At 32.2% G+C, this 21,811-nt stretch overlaps 1 protein-coding gene across 4 annotated transcripts; it reads left to right on the top strand.

Moving 5' to 3' along the window:
- The first annotated feature begins 14,181 nt into the window (after positions 1–14,181).
- On the top strand, positions 14,182–21,066 carry LOC133800518 (D-amino-acid transaminase, chloroplastic-like). Of its 4 annotated transcripts, none has more exons than XM_062238499.1 (5): positions 14,182–14,244; positions 18,285–18,347; positions 18,821–18,996; positions 19,415–20,088; positions 20,729–21,066. In XM_062238499.1, the coding sequence occupies exons 1-5, from the start codon at positions 14,188–14,190 to the stop codon at positions 20,827–20,829; spliced, it is 1,071 nt and encodes a 356-aa protein (XP_062094483.1). In that variant the 5' UTR covers positions 14,182–14,187; the 3' UTR covers positions 20,830–21,066. The 4 variants fall into 4 exon arrangements, with proteins under 4 accessions (XP_062094483.1, XP_062094486.1, XP_062094484.1 ...); XM_062238502.1 differs by lacking the exon at positions 14,182–14,244 and adding an exon at positions 18,038–18,171; XM_062238500.1 differs by lacking the exon at positions 14,182–14,244 and adding an exon at positions 18,047–18,171 and having other exon boundaries at positions 18,289–18,347.
- The last annotated feature ends 745 nt before the right edge of the window (positions 21,067–21,811 follow it).

Genomic DNA, 21,811 nt, shown 5'->3' with positions numbered 1-21,811 from the left:
CAAGGACAAGAATAGAAACATTACCTCAGGTCCTTCCTTGCTGCTATCTTTTCGTATTGCTGAATCCTTGAGATCTCACACCAAGATCTTCCAAAATGTTCTCAGTCACACAAAGAACGAGTGTGGGCTCGCTATACAAATAATAGGCAATAACTATTTATCAGATATTCTCAACACATGAGATCTGATAAAGTTTTGACCTAGGTTTTGTGAAGAACAATGACATTTGTTTTTGTCACTGATCTTTTTCTTTGAGAGAATCCTAGATATTTTTCTATCCCTGAAAACTTACGTTCTGTGAAAACTGATATCCAATATTTAATAATATCCAATATATTAAAATATTTGTTATTTTAAACAAATTCAAAATAACTGATCAGTTATCAGATTTTTGTTTAAATAATAATATTTTAATCATATTAAAATATCTCATTATTTATTTAATATTTAAATAACTAAAATTGTGGAATCAAGAGACTCAGTCCATCTCTTATGCGTGTAGCACAGTGCCTGTGCACTGTGCCTGTGCACTGTGCCACACGTGTACCACATGCATGTGCAGGCATGTGATTTTTCCCAATTTTATTATTATTTAAATACCAAAAATCCCAAAAATAAATTAATTCAAAATTAATTATATTTTTGTTAAATCAAATAATTAATTAATTAATTACACATAATTAAACAATAATTATGTGTGATACGTAGAAAAATATTTTACTTATCACATAAGTCCTTTTTGCCCAAGTTTTTGTATTTGCCTTTGACTGTGATTGTTTGAGCCATTTTGGGGACCATGGACCTATAACATTAAGCTCCAATAAATTGAAACTAAATAATTAAACTCTTTAATTATAATAGTTAATTTATTAATTCTGATATTACTCCACTATAAATTCAGAATTGCACTCTTTATGTTATAGATATACTTTTACAGAAATCTTTTTCTTAAGTCGTCCATTGATATAACCATCTTACAATAGTTCAACCCTCTAATTAATTAGTTCATAAATTAGAATGGAAGAATTACTATTTAACCTTTCTAATTTACTTCTTATTCCTTAAGTACCATTAATTCACTAGTGAATAATTAATCTATAATCTAATTATAGATTTGAGCTCAAAATCATTCAGTTCCAGAATTAACCCTTAAGGGAACTAATATACGATCCGTTAGGAAAGATTAGATTCCGTATTGTTGATACATGTTCCCAGCCATCCATGATATTAAATCTCCAAAACAAAAGTCATTAGCCTCATTCTTTGAAGAGACCTTAACGAATGAATCAAAAGATTTAATAAACATGAACAGGAGTTCATGAACACTCAGGATTAAGGTTGATCTATAAATGATCATCAGTTTTGATATGAATTACAAGTCTTTATTGTTAAATGGTTTTTGGATAAAGACTTTAATTCACATCGGTCCATGTCATATATAATCATATTATATAAAGCACCTTTACCGAGATGTCTTTCCACATCAATAATCTGAATCTAGATTATTTGTATCATAATGATACTCAGTAAACCGTACTTACAACTCCAATTAAAGAATTCCATAACTTTAATTTGTTGTTGTTGAGTATTTTTATTCATTCATGTGATCTTAATTCTCTCGTACTAATACAAGATCACATCCTCAATAATGAATATGGAATTTTTCTGATATTTACAAAATTATTCAAACAATGATTTAACAATCTAAATATAACAATAAGAATTAAACCATTGTATTTATTTATTCACAGAAAAAACAAATGTCTTTACATGCTTTTAGGACACACTCCTAACAATCTCCCACTTGTACTTAAAGCAAGTGAGACATTTTTCTCAATCCCATATTACATACATGACCCTCGAATTGCTTTCCTGGAAGCGTCTTTGTGAACGGGTCTGCGAGGTTGTGTTCTGATACGACTTCAGAATGGACACATCTCCTCTATGTACGATTTCTTTAACTAACTGGTATTTGCGCTCTATATGCTTTCCCCTCTTGTGGCTTCTTGGTTCTTTAGAATTGGCCACTGCCCCACTGCTGTCACAGTAAAGAACAAGTGGTTTCTCCAATTCTGGAACAACTTTCAGATCAGAGTAGAACCTTTTGAGTCACAGAGCCTCTATAGCTGCTTCACAAGCCGCTATATACTCGGCTTCCATGGTGGAGTCTGCAATGTTGGTTTGCTTAATGCTTCTCCAGACTAATGCTCCTCCTCCAACAATAAACACTGATCCAGAAGTCAATTTCTGACTATCTCTTTCTGATTGAAAATCAGAATCAGTGTAACCAGTGGGGTTCAGGTCTCCACCTGAATATACAAGCATATAATCTCTAGTATTTCTAAGATACTTGAGAATATTCTTCACTGCAATCCAATGACTCAATCCAGGATTGGATTGATAATGGCTGACTATCCCTACTGCATAACAAATGTCAGGTCTTGTACACTACATGGCGTACATTAGACTGCCTACTGCTGAGGCATAGGGATACTGTCTCATGTCTTCCTTTTCCTGAGGTGTCTTGGGACACTGCTCCTTGGAAAGGAATACTCCAGAATGGGTTGGCATATCACCCTTTTTGGAGTTTTTCTTATTAAAGCATTCAAGCACCTTATCAAAATAAGTTGCTTGAGACAGTGCCAAAGTTTTGTTCTGTTTATCTCTAAGAATCTTAATGCCCAGAACATACTTGGCTTCTCCCAAATCTTGCATTTGGAATTGTTCAACTAACCAGTTCTTTACATTTGATAATGTCTCTACATCATTCCCAATGAGTAGGATATCATCAACATAAAGAACGAGGAATACTACTATACCATCTTTGATTTGTTTATTGACACAAGGATCATCAACATTTTTGTTCAACAACCAAAAGTTTTTCTTGTGTCATCAAATCTAAGATTCCAAGATCTAGAAGCTTGTTTGAGTCCATGAATGGACCTAAGAAGCTTGCAAACCTTTTGCTCTTGATCTTTTAATTCGAACCCTTCTGGTTGAGACATGTAAATGGTTTCGTCAAGGTAGCCATTCAGAAAAGCTGCTTTGACATCCATTTGCCAGATCTCGTAATCCATGCACGCGGCTATGGACAAGAGTATACCAATGGATTTTAGCATGGCTAATGGAGAAAAGGTTTCTTCATAGTCAACCCCTTCTTACAGGAGAAAAGGTTTCTTCATAGTCAACCCCTTCTTTCTGTGTGTAACCTTTTGGCTACAAGCCTTGCTTTGAAAGTCTCTACTTTCCCATTCGCTCCTCTTTTCTTCTTGAGTATCCACTTGCAACCAATGGATTTGATATTCTCAGGTGGATCTTCAAGAACCCAGAAAGAATTGGAATACATCGATTCCATTTCTTGGTTCATGGCTTCTTGCCATTTTTCCTTGTCAGAATGATTCATTGCATCTTCCAATGTCAATGGATCGTCTTTGTTTGTGTCAAACACAAGCATTTGAACCTCGTGTTCACAGTACGTGGGTTACTTACTAACCCTCCCACTATGATGAAGTTCTCTACTATTCTGACTAGAACTAGCAGTTTCCTCTTGCCGTTTTTCATTGGTTATTACTGTGACTTTGCGACTTTATTTGAAACCATCTCCTCCAGTACAATCTTACTGCGAGGTTTGTGGTTATTAACATAGCCATATTCAAGAAAAGTAGCATTTGTCAATACAAATGTTTTATTTTCTTTTGGACTATTGAAAATTCCACCTCTAGTCTCTTTGGAATATCCCACAAACATACACACTTCAGAGCGCGTTTCCAACTTCCCGATCTTCCTTTTAAGCACGTATGCACGACACCTCCAAAATCTAAAATGGTGTAAACTAAGTTTACAACCATTCCACAATTCTATGGATGTCTTTTGGATAGACTTAGGTGGAACATCATTCAATGTGTATAGAACACATTGAATCGTATAGCCCCTGAATGACGGTGGTAATGATGAGAAACTCATCATTTATCTAACCATATCTAATAACATTCTATTCCGACTTTCTGAAACATCATTTTACTGTGTTTTTTCAGGTGTAGTAAGTTGGAATTGAATGCCATGCTCACGTTGATGGTTCTTGAATTCACAGTCCAAGTATTCTCTTCCTCGATCAGATCGAAGTGCTTTTTAGTGATTTACCTAATTGCTTTTCAGCCTCTGCTTGAAATTCTTTGAACTTTCCAAAAGTCTCAGATTTTCTTTGCATTAAGTATAGGTAACCATATCTTGAATAATCGTCAATAAAAGTGACGAAATATTCACAACCTCCTCTTGCTTGTACATTAAGTGGATTGCTAACATCCATGTGTACTAGCTGAAGTGGTTATGTGGCTCTTGAACCTTTTAGCAAAGAAAGGTCTCTTGGTCATTTTGTTTTCTAGACAAGATTCATAAATAGGGAGAGATCCAATTAAATGGTTCTCTTAAAGGACTATCCTTTACAAGCCTATTTATTCTGTCTATACCAATATGGTCCAATCTCAAGTGTCACAGATATGTTTCACTATCGGAATTAGTTTAATAGATGTAGGTTTTAGTTGTTTTTAAATAATTCAAAATTATAAAAATTTGTCATTCATTATAAGTATGTAAACTTTGTTTATCCCAACGCATTTGCATAACAAGTAAATAGATAATTTCTTTAAATAATAACTACTTTATTAATAAAAGAAATAAATGTTATGCAAAAATAGAAATAAGTTTCCAAACATTAATAATCAAAATTATTAACAATAAACTAAATTTCTAGACTGTAGTTTTCTTTGTTTAAAGAAATCTAAAATTTCTAAAACAAAATAAAGAAATTTAAATTGTTCAACTAACAATAAAATAACTAAATAAAAACTACTGCTTTCCAACTACTCCAGCTCCTTACTTGCTACCAAAATCCTCATCAGTCTCTTCCTCCTTTTCAGGGTTCTGATTCTGCAAAAGGAAAGACAAAAGAAAAATAGTTTAGTGGCATATATTTTTGAATCTACTATCCAAAAATTTTGAATCTGATATTCATAGTATTTGAATCTAGTATTCAAAGTTGAAAAAATATATGTGAATCTTATTCACCTTTTTCGTTTGAGATAAACGATGACACTGAGCATAGACTTCCTTTGTCATTGCTCGCCACATCTCATGAGCTGAGTCATAGTGTATATATTTTTCCTTTGTTTCGTCAGGCATGGTGGAAAGCATGCAATAACGTGCCATACGATCGGATTTCATCCAATCTGCATATTTTTCTTCTGCTTCATAGCTAGTAGCCAGAGGTGGTTCTGTTGGAGGTTTTTCACAGACTGTTGACATCATCTTCTTATAAGAAAAAATAGTCAACATGCCTCGAAACCAGTATTTCATATTTCCAGGTTCAAAAACCAAGGATTTGAGAAAGGCATCGGTGTGTAATTCACCAATAGACATTTTTCTGGTAATAAATAAGTACAAATAAATATTATTATTATATTTAGAAAAATAAATATCAAAGTTTTGGAAATTAAACGTGATGCAAGAGCACAATTAAAACACATAAAATAAAGATTAATTTCCACGATAAAATTTTCTAACAATTAAAGTGCCGCCTTAGGGTCGGTCAAATTAATTTTAGAGAATTTATAAGACATTCTTATCTTTATTGTTTAATACTTAAAATAACTCTTTATTTTCTCTTTTAAACATTAAAGTACCGCTTAGTTTGGTCAAGTTATGATTATCCACTCTCAAGCTTAATCATAACTTTGTGAGTGTAACCCATTATTTCGGAGTTCATGACTTAACTTAGGACATGCCGCCTTAGGGTCGGTCAAGCCTAAAATACATCATTAGTTCCTATCTATGTAAGAAATATAACCTTGCTATTGATATGTCCAGACACCTTCCTTAGGGGGGACGAAAACAAAGCCGTCGCGAGGCACTATTCATATCTCATGGTGTCATATTAATAATGGAGACCATGGGTTATGTTTGAGATATCAACCCTCTCCCACTCACTATTTTGAAATAAGTGTTTTTAACCTAATTAATTCCAAATTAATTATAGTTTCTTTAAACTTTATGAACACAATTAAAATTGGAAAGAAAGCGAATTTCTAGGTCCATGTCCAATTTTAAATTACCAATCATGTTCATCTAAACTTTACTAAAAAAACACTTTTTAAAATAAAGTTGGTTTAAAGAAATTAAGTCATAAAGACTTAAAAAAAATTGATGTGATATTTTACAAAGTTTTCAAAATAAAACTAAGTAATTTACATGCAATTGGTTTCACAAAACAATTCATATAAACATATAGGACAATCCTAATAATCATGTTTCTACTAATGAGATGCATGATTATAACTGTGTGGGTTTTTATGTATGGCAAACAATGCATGAACATGTTATCAATCACATTAATCACATGAATATAATTATTTAAATAAATAAATAAACAATAAATGTTGAACCGGGTGCTTTTTGGGTATTTCTAATTTTACAACCACTTTATAAAATTAAAATAAATAAAATAAAACTACCTTGATCTCCATCGGGCTTCTTTACTTTACTGTCGGTAGGATTTGTGGCATTGTTGGTCCAGAACAATAATGAGAAAACAATTTTCAAATTATTTTTTATTAATTAAAACAAACTTTTAAATAATCATTCTTTTTATTTTTCTTTTTAATTAAAACAACTTTTAATTAAAACTGAGATGAATTTAAATCTGTTATTTTGAAAAAATAAATTTTAAATAAGATATTCAAAAAAGTTTGTTAAGAAAACAAAATATCTCATTGTTTAAATATCAAATTTCAAAAATAGGATATTTAAACATTTTAAAATTTAAAAAAATAACAGATTAATTTCAGGAAAAAAAAAATTCTGGACTGTCAAGCGGGGCCACACGGCGTCAAAACGGGGCTGCCGGGGCCAGACCGTACGGACATGTCCGTACATCCGTCCGTACGGTGTCCGTACGACGTCCGTACGACGTCGGGCAGTGGCTCGGAGGTTGGCCTCGGAGGTGCGGTGGCTGATTTCTGAATTCCGGGCTCCGTTCAGACTTTTGTGTGATCAAAATTATAATTTTATGGTATCGAAAACCAAATAAAATTACATAAATCATATGCCCTTTAATGGCTGACACAATGATCTAATCATAAACAAATCCTAACCCAAAAACACCATACAATTAACGATTCAACATTCCCACGCATTCAATCACATTAAGCCATCCATTCATAAATAAATGCATAAAATTAAACCCACACAGATTCAATACATATATATGTGAAGATGGCTCTGGTACCATTTGTTGGTTTAAATTGATCAAATCAGAGATTATGCGCAGCGGAACAACAATCAAATTGTCAGATTAATCCCATAAGATTTCTAGATCTACTTCTTCACACTCATATATATATTGAATCAAGGACAAGAATAGAAACATTACCTCAGGTCCTTCCTTGCTGCTATCTTTTCGTATGGCTGAATCCTTGAGATCTCACACCAAGATCTTCCAAAATGTTCTCAGTCACACAAAGAACGAGTGTGGGCTCGCTATACAAATAATAGGCAATAACTATTTATCAGATATTCTCAACACATGAGATCTGATAAAGTTTTGACCTAGGTTTTGTGAAGAACAATGACATTTGTTTTTGTCACTGATCTTTTTCTCTGAGAGAATCCTAGATATTTTTCTATCCCTGAAAACTTACGTTCTGTGAAAACTGATATCCAATATTTAATAATATCCAATATATTAAAATATTTGTTATTTTAAACAAATTCAAAATAACTGATCAGTTATCAGATTTTTGTTTAAATAATAATATTTTAATCATATTAAAATATCTCATTATTTATTTAATATTTAAATAACTAAAATTGTGGAATCAAGAGACTCAGTCCATCTCTTATGTGTGTAGCACAGTGCCTGTGCACTGTGCATGTGCACTGTGCCACACGTGTACCACATGCATGTGCAGGCATGTGATTTTTCCCAATTTTATTATTATTTAAATACCAAAAATCCCAAAAATAAATTAATTCAAAATTAATTATATTTTTGTTAAATCAAATAATTAATTACACATAATTAAACAATAATTATGTTTGATACATAGAAAAATATTTTACTTATCACATAAGTCCTTTTTGCCCAATTTTTTGTATTTGCCTTTGACTGTGATTGTTTGAGCCATTTTGGGGACCATGGACCTATAACATTAAGCTCCAATAAATTGAAACTAAATAATTAAACTCTTTAATTATAATAGTTAATTTATTAATTCTGATATTACTCCACTATAAATTCAGAATTGCACTCTTTATGTTATAGATATACTTTTACAGAAATCTTTTTCTTAAGTCGTCCATTGATATAACCATCTTACAATAGTTCAACCCTCTAATTAATTAGTTCATAAATTAGAATGGAAGAATTACTATTTAACCTTTCTAATTTACTTCTTATTCCTTAAGTACCATTAATTCACTAGTGAATAATTAATCTATAATCTAATTATAGATTTGAGCTCAAAATCATTCAGTTCCAGAATTAACCCTTAAGGGAACTAATATACGATCCGTTAGGAAAGATTAGATTCCGTATTGTTGATACATGTTCCCAGCCATCCATGATATTAAATCTCCAAAACAAAAGTCATTAGCCTCATTCTTTGAAGAGACCTTAACGAATGAATCAAAAGATTTAATAAACATGAACAGGAGTTCATGAACACTCAGGATTAAGGTTGATCTATAAATGATCATCAGTTTTGATATGAATTACAAGTCTTTATTGTTAAATGGTTTTTGGATAAAGACTTTAATTCACATCGGTCCATGTCATATATAATCATATTATATAAAGCACCTTTACCGAGATGTCTTTCCACATCAATAATCCGAATCTAGATTATTTGTATCATAATGATACTCAGTAAACCGTACTTACAACTCCAATTAAAGAATTCCATAACTTTAATTTGTTGTTGTTGACTATTTTTATTCATTCATGTGATCTTAATTCTCTCGTACTAATACAAGATCACATCCTCAATAATGAATATGGAACTTTTCTGATATTTACAAAATTATTCAAACAATAATTTAACAATCTAAATATAACAATAAGAATTAAACCATTGTATTTATTTATTCACAGAAAAAACAAATGTCTTTACATGCTTTTAGGACACACTCCTAACAGGCTTATCGTTCGGACCCGAATTAGCCTTCTTTTCTTCATGGTGGCTAGACCCGTTATTGCCACGTTTCTTTCCACCATTTTGACCATTTCCTCCATTCTTAGGAGGATCAGTTGATCCGCCCAGATTGTTTATGTCTTTCTCCTCTTTCTCAATCGCGTCATCCAATTTCATATATTTTGTCTGCTCGGTCCAGAAATTGTTGGAGTGTTGAAATTGGATTGCGATGTATACTATCCCACACAAGGGCTCCCATAAGTTATCCCAGAGGATATGGCAACCATCTTCCCCTTGTCTCCAACAGCAGTTGCTCGGTTGGCCTCTCTCATGAATCTCTGTACATAATTCTTTAGGGATTCATCCTTGCCTTGTTTGATGTCAGCCAAGTGGTTGGCTTAAACTGGAGGAGTCCAATCAGCATTAAACTATCTACAGAACTCTTTCCTGAAATTTTCCCAAGAGGTAATGGAATTTGGCTTGAATTTTCAATACCATTCATGGGTAGTATCAGACAACATAGTAGGGAAAACTCTACAACGATAATCGTCACTCACCCCGAGCAGCTCCATTTGGTCTTCAAATTTCCCAACATGCCTTATGGGATCTGCATTTTCTGTATATATTGGCAGCACTGGTGCTTTATACTTTGTCGGTGGCTGGGCTGCTCTGATTCGAGCACAAAATGGACTGCCACTCCTGTGGTCTACCAGATCCATTGTGGAAGGTCGTTTTGACAAACCTTGAACTGCAGCCATTAGCGCATCAAGTTGGGCTTGGATGGCTGGGGTGACCGTCGTGGGCTCAAGGTCTTAACCACCTGGTCGGGCATTCCTATCTAGCGCACTGTCGTTAAGTATTTCTACTTGACTGGCAGGGCCATTCAGATCTCGCCCTTCGACCAGGACGGTCCTTCTCTTGTCACTGATGACATCCCTTAAATCATTCCGAGAAGTGTGTCCTCCTAACCAATCAAACACTATGCTCTTAGGCTTTTCAGAAGGCTTACTGCGCGAGACTTACTCTCTCCCACTATGCTGCTGGTCAGGATGTAGTGGAGGCTTTTCGGTACCCAGGCAGTCTTTTCCTCCTTATGGGTTGTTTCCTTCTTTATCCTTTGACCAATCAGTATGATGGCTATTTTCCTCATCATGACCATGTCCATCTTTAAACTGCGAAGTCTTCTTATCTCGAGGAATCATGTTCTGATCCTGCCTGGGTGGAGTCTTCTTACTGTCCGACTGGTGACTTCCTGATATAGAAGTTTCTGATTGGTGGCTTCTAGAAGGAGTTCTAGAGTTCTCCCTTTGTGTTGAGGCAGTTCCTGAGCGGACCCCATCATCCTCCCGACCAGGGGGGTTACTCCTACTTCTGTCCGGTCCCCGAGAATTGGCTCTACCAGCGATCCTCCGTCCCGCATTATTATTCCTTGCTCCCTATGTGGTTGTTCCCTGTGCTGCGATCTGGGAATTGGCCTGGGTCAACTGAGTGGCCGCTTCAAGAGCAAGTGCAGCCTCACAATGTCGCCGATCAGCCTCCTCCTTTCGTTGCCTAATCTCTTCACTCCTGGCCTCTATCTCATGTTTTTGCTACTCGAATGCAGCCTTCTGCCTAATCATTTCCTCGGCAAAAGACTCATGCCGAGCATTGAATTGCATCATCTCCTCTTGGAAAGCGCCTATTGCTTCCTGGAGTTGTTCTACTTCCGGAGTGGTCTCCTCGAGAAAGACCCTGGGCTCAGTCTCAAGGTTATGAGGTCCAAGACCTTCTGCTCTAGCAGGCTCTTTTGACGTACTTTGCTTTTTGGAGGCCATACTGGTATTCTTGGGAGCCATATTGGTAGGGTCGCAGTGTATTTCTTTTATTCAGGCTCTCAATGAAAGCACCAAAAATGTTGGCCACGATTTTGGTCAACTGTGAGTAGACGCAACAAATTACGATAAACCTTGAACAGAAGACAAGTGACACAAGTAATTTTATAGTGGTTCAGCCCCAATTCATCAATAATAGCCTAATCCACTCAGAGTAGTAATATATTTGGCCTACACTTCAGATCAGATGAGCCTGAATCAACTGAGTTTCTCAAGTGCAAGTGAAAAGATACAATTTTTCTCTCTCTAAACTTTCAGTAAAAATACTCTCAGAATCCCATCCCCCCAAATGATGTCATGAGCCATTTATTATAGGCTCATGGATCGTACATGAGAAATATCCTGCTTTGACAGGGTCCTTGATTGTTTCAACAACTTTAATTAATGAATAATAAACAAATTACATCAATATAACTATTATTCCGAGATGCTTTAGATATTCCCGCGGCAGTTGTGAATAATTCGGGTTGAAGCTGTTACTGAGGCCTTACCGAAGAGTCACCTAGATGATAACTTCTGAGATAACTGGTCAACTAAGACAACGCCAAACATACCACCACCGGTCGTGACAAAGAACATCACTAATCGACATAGAACATTGTGGTCGGCATGGTCACAGAGTTGAGCATGGAACACTCTAGTCGGCATGGGCACAGAGTTAAGCATGGAACACTCTAGTCGGCTAAGGCAAACATACCTCTGGTCAGCCATGTTTCATCCCTGGTCATGTATGACACATTTCTGGTCTCAACCTTTCTCATTTCCTTAGTCAACACATTGATAAAAGTGTGTTATCAACTGACACGTATCTATCTAATTGCCACGTTACTAAATACAAATATTTGGGGATAACAAAAATATTTCATCACATTAAAGTATTATTATATATTAACTTATGTTATTCTTTCTATATATTAATTTTTTAAAAATATTATCTTTTTTGTAATAGGTTGATAATTGTATGTAAATATTCATATCATAAATCTTCTATATAGATAGTTATTTTTTTGGAAAAATATATACATAGTTATTTTGGTATAAAAAAATATTAGTTTAATAAATCATGTAAAAGATCATTATGTCCTTAATTAACTAATAATTTGCAAATTGTGTTAAACTTAGGGGTAAGCGAATACTTATTTTGCCATTTTAGCGGCAAAAAAATATTGTGTCAAAAGTTAGGAAATAAAATAATACTTTGCTATTTAGGGGGCAAAATAATACTATGTCAAAAGTCAAGGAGTAAAATTAGGGATGTTCATTGGATCATATCAAATATTTTTAGGCCAATCTGATCCGATCCAATTATCCATTAGATGTTGGATTTTTACAATTGGTCTAATTCAATTAACTTGTCTCAACCAATCCGATCAAATCCAGTTATCCATTAGATTTGATCGGTTCTATCATTGGGTGTGCCCCCTACTTATGTATTTGATTGAATTGGATCCATGTGATAATTTTGAGCCATTTATTTAGCTAAATTTGTTCAAAAAGTACATAATATTATAAATAGAAATACTAATTTGTTCAAAATGATACACATCATACAAATACAACATAAATCATAAGCATAATCTTAAATAAATATATATTTTAAAATACATATATACAATTGGAACGGTTCTATTGTATTGGATTTTCGCATATATCATCCAACAACTGTCCGATTTAATTTGGATTTTCAAAATCCGATCCAATCATAATTGGATATACAAAATTTAGTGGTCAATTGTAATTGGATTAGATAATTTTTGCACATCCCTAATTAAAATTATATTAGGGTAATTGCGGTATAAATACCTAATATTTTCAGTTTTATACACTTATATACCTAATCTTTTTTTTTCCGTTGTTTTCCCACTTTTGTAACTACGAGTTTCATTAAATAAATCTAGAACTGATTAAGTTGTCACGTATGTCCACCTCATAATTTTCAATTAAAATATTATTAATTGATTTTAAAATAATAAATAATAAAAAATAAAATTTTAAAAAGTTATCTTTTTTCTTTATTTTTTTCTTTCTCTCCCGCTCCCTCGCCTTCTTCTTTTCGATACATCTAACCCATATTTTTTTCCTCTTTTTCTCAAAATCAAGCAACTCCTACTCAAGCATTCAAGCAAGCCAAGAACAAATCTAGATCCAAACTCAAGCATTCAAAATCCATAATCCCAAATCAATTCAAAAATAGAATTTACAAACAAAATCTAAAAATCTGACTCTTCCATCACAGGCAACCTCCATTGACGAACCACCCCCAACACTTTGAAGGTGTCACACCTCATGGCCTCTTGCCCAGATCTGGATTTTGGTCATAGTTCGTCGATTTGGTGGAGGAATCGTTCGCCTGACTTTTTGACCCAAATATTTGAGTGGGTTTCGTGAACAGATGAAGAAGAAAGTTCGTGGGAGAAGAAGATTCACACGTCCTCACCTGAAGCCTATATTCACTTCTAAATTTGCCTTAAGCTCCGCCCAACTCCGATATAGGAGAGCAAAAGAAGAAGAACAGAGAATAAATGAGAAGAGAGGAGAGAACGATAGAAGAAAAAAGTTTAAAATTTATTTATATATTTTAAATTTTGTTTTGTTTCATCTTTATTATTTTTTATTACATTTATTTTTAAAATTTGATTTATCTGGTTTTAAAATCAAATAATAAGACTTTCTAAATAAATTTATGAGTTGAACCACTAACACACTAACACGTGACATCTTAGTTACCTCAAAGAGTATTTAATAGAGTTGTTAGTTACGGAAGTGGGAAAAGCCTAAATTTCCATATTTTTGCATGCTGATAAAAAAATTAGATATATAAAGGTATAAAACCAAAAATATTAGTATTTTTTGCCGCAAATAACCAAATTATATTACTCACAAAAGTTTGGGGCAAATCCCCCAATTGTTCTTATATAAATAGTTACACAAAAGTTTCACACATCATTTGAGACCCTGCATTTCAACTTCCTCTCTACCTTGAATTCTGCAGCTCATCAGAATTTTCTTTTTTCGGTAACCTTAGATTCTAATTGTGTGTTTTTAAGCAAGTGGGAGTGAATTGTGAAGACCCATATCCTTGATCAATTTAATTATTCTTTTACTTATTTTCTGTTGTTGTTTTGAAGGAAGCCATGGTGGTTGACAATGGCAGTGAGCTTGAAGTTCATGTGTTTCATTCATCATCTGAGGTGAGAATACAAAAACCTAACTTCCATTATCAGTTCTCTTTAGGGTTACTGAAAGTACTCAAATGTATAGATATAAATATATATATTGTTTGTCTCTATGTGAATGTTTTTGTTGAATGGTCACTTTTTTCTGGAGAACACTTTATGGTGTTTTTTTTTTTGCTATTCCTGAAACAAAAGTAAAAACAGGATTTTTGGGGATCTTATATGATTGGTTTATTAATGGATCATAAATATCAGTAGAGAGAGAGAGAGAGCAATATACCAATGGTTCAATAAACTTTCTGTTTGGCTCCGTAGATTATCTCATATTAATTTTTGTGGATAGGACTTAAAATGAAGAAGTTGTATGAGGTAGTTGCTGGAGACATTTTTATGAGCAGCTTCTTTAATTTTCTTAAGGGATTCTCTATTTTGCAGCAATTGTTGGGACTGCACTTAGATTATATTAGATGAGAATAAAATAAAATAAAATACAAGAAAAGACTAAAAAAATGTTCAATATGTAAAGATAATAGTGTATTGATTTTTCACTAATTATTCGTAGTATTATTATTGATAAAATTATTTTTAATACGATTGACCCAAATTTTCCCATTATAAGGGGTAGTTTGGTAACACTTAAAAAATAGTTTTTTATTTAATTAATTAAAAATTTAAAAATTAAACATAAAATGTGTTTGATAACTCTATTTTTATTTATTATTTTTTTAAATTTTAACTAAAATTTATTAAATTTTGAAAATAAAAAATTTTCACTTTCAAAATTTTTTTAAATAGTTTTTTATTCTCTTCTTCAAATCAACACATTATATTGTTAAACAAAAAATAAAAATAAAAGTTATCAAACACGTTTATTATTTTTTGTTTTTAAAAACAAAAATAGTTACCAAACATATTTTTATTTTTTTAAAATAAAAAAACAAAAATAAAATAATATTTTCATTTTTGTGTTTAAAAAATTCAAAAACAAAAATTTTACCAAACACAACCAAAGTGCATGAGTTCTTTTTTCTTTTTCTTCATCTTTTTATTTTTTTTAAAAATGGGTTTATTAAGACATGCACTTTTATTAAATAATGGGGAAATCTAGGTCTTGTCAAACAAACTAATTGACATAGTTCTTGATACCACAAAGTGGCGGTGCTGTCGTCCACTCAACCCATATCTAGGGAAGACTTAGTGAGGTGGTTGGTACTGCGTTTTGAAGTCCAGAACATGAGAAGTTCATTGAGGGTGGTGGTAAAGTCATATGCGGTAGTAAAATACCCCAACGTTGATGATGAGACTTAAACCTCCAACTATCTTCTTCAAGCAATTTGTGCAATCTAGACGGTGTTTCAAGTTCAGGGTTTTGGAAGGCTCCTCATAGCGGCGTGAGACATCATCTATCCATGGATTGCAAAACGCCATAAAGTGGCTGGGGCAAACCACCATTGAAGTCAACAAAGAGAGAGAGAGGCAAAAGAGGAGATGAGAAGAAGAGGAAGCAGGAGAGGGGGTAAAGGAAAGATAATTTTTTCTTATTTTTTCTTATTTAATTTGAATACATTTTTTATTTTTATTAATTGAAGTATAATTTAATTTTCTTAATTGTAAAGTTTTTATTTTTAAAAAAATTGTACGTTGGTCCAATTACATTATGTCAAAATATTTTAATATGATATTTTATGACTTAATTATTTATAAAAGAGAACAATTTGTTCATATTAAAAAATGTATTAACAAAATTTATTAACAAATAAACTCTCACCTCACATATATTAAGCCTCACACTAGTATCAGCTCTCAAGAACAATTGGAAGATATTTTTTTTTTAATTTCTTTCATCATTAGGATAACATCTTTTGGCGAAAAAGTATTACACAGTTTTTGACCAATTTTAAGATTTCAATCTTGCTTTATCCAAAGCTTCAATTCAAGTCCCCAAATTCTACATAGGATTAACTTTCTGCAGGCATTATTGCAACTGCATTATTAGCATTTGAAGTAAAAGTTTGGTGTATAAGTTAGTGTGTCCTTAGTAAGGACTTGAAAACAAGTAAAAGAATAATAGAAGTGAGTGAGACATTTAATAATAATGTGTAAACTAATGAGGCATTGGGTATGTCTTATGTTTTGTCACTATTTACCTAAATAAGTGTGACCTGCCTATATGCTCTACTTTATTGTTAGTATCCACAAAATAATGAAACTTCAAGTTAAAAAAGATGGTGACAAATGCTAAGATCCACATGCGCTCAAAGAATGGGGGAATATTTTGTTATTATCATTATGAAAAAATTATTTATTTTTCTTTTCTTTAGTCCTTCACCTAAAATTTTGTGTATTATTGTCACCATATAAGTCAAAACCGAACTCACCTTCTCACTGTCTTCAACCAAAAATTTATAAAATAATAAGTTTAAATAAAATATTTATATTTATATTTTATATGAAGAACAATTAGTGGATTTGTTCCCCAATTTTTGTTAGCAATACAAGATTTTTGACATAGTATTTTTTTGCCCTCTAAAAAGCGGATAATTCTTCTATAGGACTTCACTTTATGCCCTATCGGTAGGGCTTTCAATGTTTCTCGACCCTTGAACAGTTTTCGGCGCGACTTTTTTTTATGATTGTGTATATTGTAGCTATTTAGAGCATCCTGCAAATTTTTAGAAAATTCCGAATAATTTATAGTACCGAAAACTAGGTTCAAACATGTTGTTTTACACGCGCATAAAAAAAATTAATCACGCGTGCAACAACATGTTTGAACCTAGTTTTCGATACTGTAAACTATTCGGAATTTTCTAAAAATTTGCAGAATGCTCTAAATAGCTACAATATACACGGTCATAAAAAAAAATCGTGCCAAAAACTGTTCACGGGTTGTAAACACTGAGAGCCCTACCGGTAGGAGTTAAGTTTTTACCCCCCTTTGCTTTTTACACACTATTTTTTTGCCTCATAGATGACAAAATAATTATTCTTTTACCCCTTAAGTTTAACACCATCTATAAAATATTAGTTACTAAGGGATATAATGATATTTTTCAAGATTTATTATATAGCTATTTTTTTAGCAAAATAATTATTTATATTTATTATATAACTATTTTTTTTTACCAAAATAATTATGTATACAAGATTTATTATATGACAATTTTGTTTAAAATTTATTTATTTATTTTAAATTTGTTTTGTTTTATCTTTATTCTTTTTAATTACATTTATTTTTAAAATTTGATTTACCTGGTTTTAAAATCAAATAATAAGACTTTTAAAATAAATTTATGAGTTGAACTGCTAACTAAGTAACACGTGACATCTTAGTTACCTCAAAGAGTATTTAATAGAGTTGTTAGTTACGGAAGTAGGAAAAGCCCAATTTTCCATATTTTTGCTCATAAAAAAAATTAAGTATATAAATGTATAAAGAAGGCTTCTCAATGGTTACTATCTATAGATGAGTATTAACAATTATGATGATCTGACAACATAGTAACTTAGTATAGCAAGTCACGTAAAAAAAAATTTCTACATTAATTTCGAATTTTGTTATTTTTTTGTCATAATTAATGTTGTTTCCAACCAATGAAAAATACTAACTATATTTAGAAATTGACATACATTTGAAAAATGAAAAGTTTACAATATTATATTTTCATAATAAATAAATTTTTTTTTATCAGATAACCCTTCCAACAATTTAAAAAAATCAAAATTTATTTTTAAAAATATTAATTAACAACTACAAATAAAAAATCATTCCGTAAATAACCAAATTATATTACTCATATATTACTCACAAAAGTTTGGGGCAAATCCCCCAATTGTTCTTATATAAATAGTTACACAAAAGTTTCACACATCATTTGAGACCCTGCATTTCAACTTCCTCTCTACCTTGAAATCTGCATTGATCTGAATTTTCTTTTTTTGGTAACCTTAGATTCTAATTGTGTGTATTTAAGCAAGTGGGAGTGAATTGTGATGACCCATATCCTTGATCAATTTAATTATGCTTCTACTTATTTTCTTTAGTTGTTTTGAAGGAAGCCATGGAGGTTGACAGTGGCAGTGACCTTGAAGTTCATGTGTTTCAGTCATCATCTGAGGTGAGAATACAAAAACCTAACTTCCTTTATCGGTTCTCTTTAGGGTCACTGAAAGTACTCAAATGTATAGATATAAATATATATTGTTTGTCTCTATGTAAATGTTTTTGTTGAAGGGTCACTTTTTTCTGGAGAACACTTGATGGTGTATTTTGTTGCTAAACAAAAGTAAAAACAGGATTTTTGGGGAACTTATATGATTGGTTTATTAATGGATCACGAATATCAGTAGAGAGAGAGAGAGCAATATACCAATGGTTCAGGAAACTTTCTGTTTGGCTCCAGAGATTATCTCATATTAATTTTTGTGCATAGGACTTATCAGACTTGATATTTTTGGACATATAAATTACTCATCATGGAACCACAAAAGGACTCTAATATCAGATATGTTGATCATCTCAAAATTGTATTGAAAAAAAATTGCATTTGTTACTGAAGGCTATCTTTTTTCTTTCTTAAAATTCAATTAGTTACTTGCAAAACTACATGAAAAGTGGAGCCCAGTGAAGAAGCAACCTTACCCTGCTATGTACTCCAGTATTTTTGGTGGAATCATTCTGGATCCTGCCATGATGATGATTCCAATAGATGATCACATGGTTCATAGAGGCCATGGAGTGTTTGATACAGCCATTTTGTTAAATGGGTAAGCCCTAGCCTCACTTGTTTCTTACATACCAATTAAAGTTCAGCACTTCAAAAAAGTTACGAACTGTTTGATAAATGTGATCTTTTTCTTACATTTCAAAACTAGTTGGTGTCCTTTTTCCTGATATTAAACATCTATTGCCTAACTTTTGGGAGACATCTCTATTGCCTAATATTGGTTGCAATGATAACAAATAATTTAGTACTTAAAAAAGTTACAAACTATTTGATCAATATAATCTTTTTCTTACAAGGCAAAATGAGTTGGGTATCATTTTTTCTGATATTAAAGCTCTATTGATAACAAAGTAACTCATTAATTAGCTAAGCATGTTCTTAGGCTAGACATTGAGTTTGTTTGGATGGAAGAAATTCCTTCACTAATCTATCATGTTTTTCCTTTTTCTTTCTTTCAGACACTTGTATGAACTTGACAACCATCTTGACCGCTTCCTAAGATCAGCTTCAAAAGCCGAAGTCTCCTCGCCGTTCCCTCAATCAACTCTTCGAAGCATTCTCTTGCAACTAGCAGCAGCATCAAAGCATAAGAAAGGAACATTGAGATATTGGTTGAGTGCAGGTCCTGGAAACTTTTTGCTCTCATCTGCAGGGTGTCCAACACCAGCATTCTATGCAGTAGTCATTAATGAAGACTTTTCCCAATGTAAGGAAGGTGTTAAAGTGATAACCTCAACCATACCAATGAAGTCGCCACAATTTGCAACAATGAAGAATGTGAATTATCTCCCAAATGTACTTTCAAAGATGGAAGCTGAGGAGAAAGGAGCATTTGCTTCCATTTGGGTTGATGAGGAAGGCTACATTGCAGAAGGTCCAAATGTGAATGTTGCTTTTATCACAAGTGAAAAGGAGCTTGTTGTCCCCTTCTTTGATAAGATCCTGAGTGGCTGCACTGTTAAAAGACTTATTGAATTGGCCCCAAAGTTGGTTGAGAAAGGGCTTTTGAAAGGTGTTAAACTTGCTAATATTGCAGTGGAAGAAGCCAAAGGAGCCACTGAAATGATGTTTGTGGGGAGCACACTGCCTGTGTTGCCCATTATCACGTGGGATGAGCAACCCATTGGAGATGGTAACAACTTTATATACATACATATATATCAAGTTCTTGACAAAATAGCTTCTATTATTTTTTACACACTGCACAATATTTCACATATACATTTATATATATATATATACAGCAAAATGACGGTCCACACACATTTGACACTTAGTCTAGCACACTTGATACATTGTCGAAAATACTCGACACCCAATTTAGAAGGTCATTTTGCAAAATATTATCAAAATAGTACTATTTTACAAAGTGGCAGTAAAAAAGAAGTTATATTAACCAATTACTCTATATTGAGTGCTTGGCAAAATAATTTTTTATTTATTTATAGTCACTTTTACATTGTAGTTTCTTTTTATTATAATTGCTTGACAAAATAGTTTTTTATTATTATTTGGACCAATTACAAATACATTCGTCATCCTATCTAACACGTCCGAAATTGTATCAAAAATACTTGATACCTTGTCACGAAAAACATTTTGCAAATATTCTTAAAAGAATGTCATTTTGCAAAGTGATATTTAAAAAATTAATAAATGACCATTTTTTTTAATTATTCTATTTTCACCGGTTATTATTTGTCTTAAAGATTGAATTAAAGTAACAAAGTTGTTCTTACAAAGGATTATTTTGGTTTGTTTTATGGTGACAGGAATAGTTGGAGAGTTGACAATGAAGTTGTCAGATCTTCTTTGGGATGATATGGAGGCAGGGCCTGAGACACATAGGACTCCTGTTCCATACAAGGACTGAAAAATATGCTGATTTGCGAAAAACAAAAAGATGCTTGAAGGAATGGTTCCCTTTTATTTGCATTAGATGCCTCATTACTCATTATTCCTTCTTGATGTTTATTATGTTAAATAGTACTTGAATGTTTCATCTTTGGTTTTCTTGTTTATTATCATTATGAAATCTTTTGAGGCTTTTTTTTTTTTCTGAATAAGAAATCAATGAATCTTATAAAATGTTCTTGTTAGTTAGAGGCCATCACTAATGCATTCTTATTCCAAATGGCTTCTTGCTTAGTGAGTCACCTAGGTTCGGAAAGAGAAGGATTCTTAGAGCACTCACAATAGGGTTTTTATTCTATTTTTCAAAATACAACGCTAAATCTCATTTTCATTATTTTACATCAAATTTTTATATTACATTATTTATATTTTTTTTTACATCATTTAAATATTGTTTATTCTTTTTTTTAAAGAAAAGAAAGAAAAAAAATTAAAAATCTTGAAAAGAAGAAAAGTAAGGTAGAAACAATAAAATATTAATTAATTTTTTTAAAGGAGCTATTTTCTTAGTGCTGATTTGAAGAATACATTTCATTATTTAAAATGAAGAAGTTGTATGAGGTAGTTGCTGTAGACATTTTTATGAGTAGCCTCTTTAATTTTTTTAAGGGATTCTCTATTTTGCAGCAATTGTTGGGACTGCACTTAGATTATATTAGATGAGAATAAAATAAAATAAAATACAAGAAAAGACTAAAAAAATGTTCAATATGTAAAGATAATAGTGTATTGATTTTTCACTAATTATTCATAGTATTATTATTGATAAAATTATTTTTAATACGATTGACCCAAATTTTCCCATTATAAAGTGCATGGCTTCTTTTTTCTTTCTCCTTCATCTTTTTATTTTTTTTTTAAAATGGGTTCATTAAGACATGCACTTTTATTAAATAATGGGCAAATCTAGATCTTGTCAAACAAACTAATTGACATAGTTC

This window comes from Humulus lupulus, chromosome 9, assembly GCF_963169125.1.
Source record: "Humulus lupulus chromosome 9, drHumLupu1.1, whole genome shotgun sequence".
NCBI classification, from domain to species: domain Eukaryota; kingdom Viridiplantae; phylum Streptophyta; class Magnoliopsida; order Rosales; family Cannabaceae; genus Humulus; species Humulus lupulus.
Note: the sequence above shows the minus strand (reverse complement) of the source record. Positions and strands in the feature narration are given on the sequence as shown.

Excerpts from the sequence above, each read along its gene's own strand:
- LOC133800518 (XM_062238499.1), top strand. The coding sequence starts at position 14,188 with ATGGTGGTTGACAATGGCAGTGAGCTTGAAGTTCATGTGTTTCATTCA. Across the intron at positions 14,245-18,284 it reads TGTTTCATTCATCATCTGAG|GAAGCCATGGAGGTTGACAG; the intron begins GTGAGAATACAA and ends GTTGTTTTGAAG. Across the intron at positions 18,997-19,414 it reads ACAGCCATTTTGTTAAATGG|ACACTTGTATGAACTTGACA; the intron begins GTAAGCCCTAGC and ends TCTTTCTTTCAG.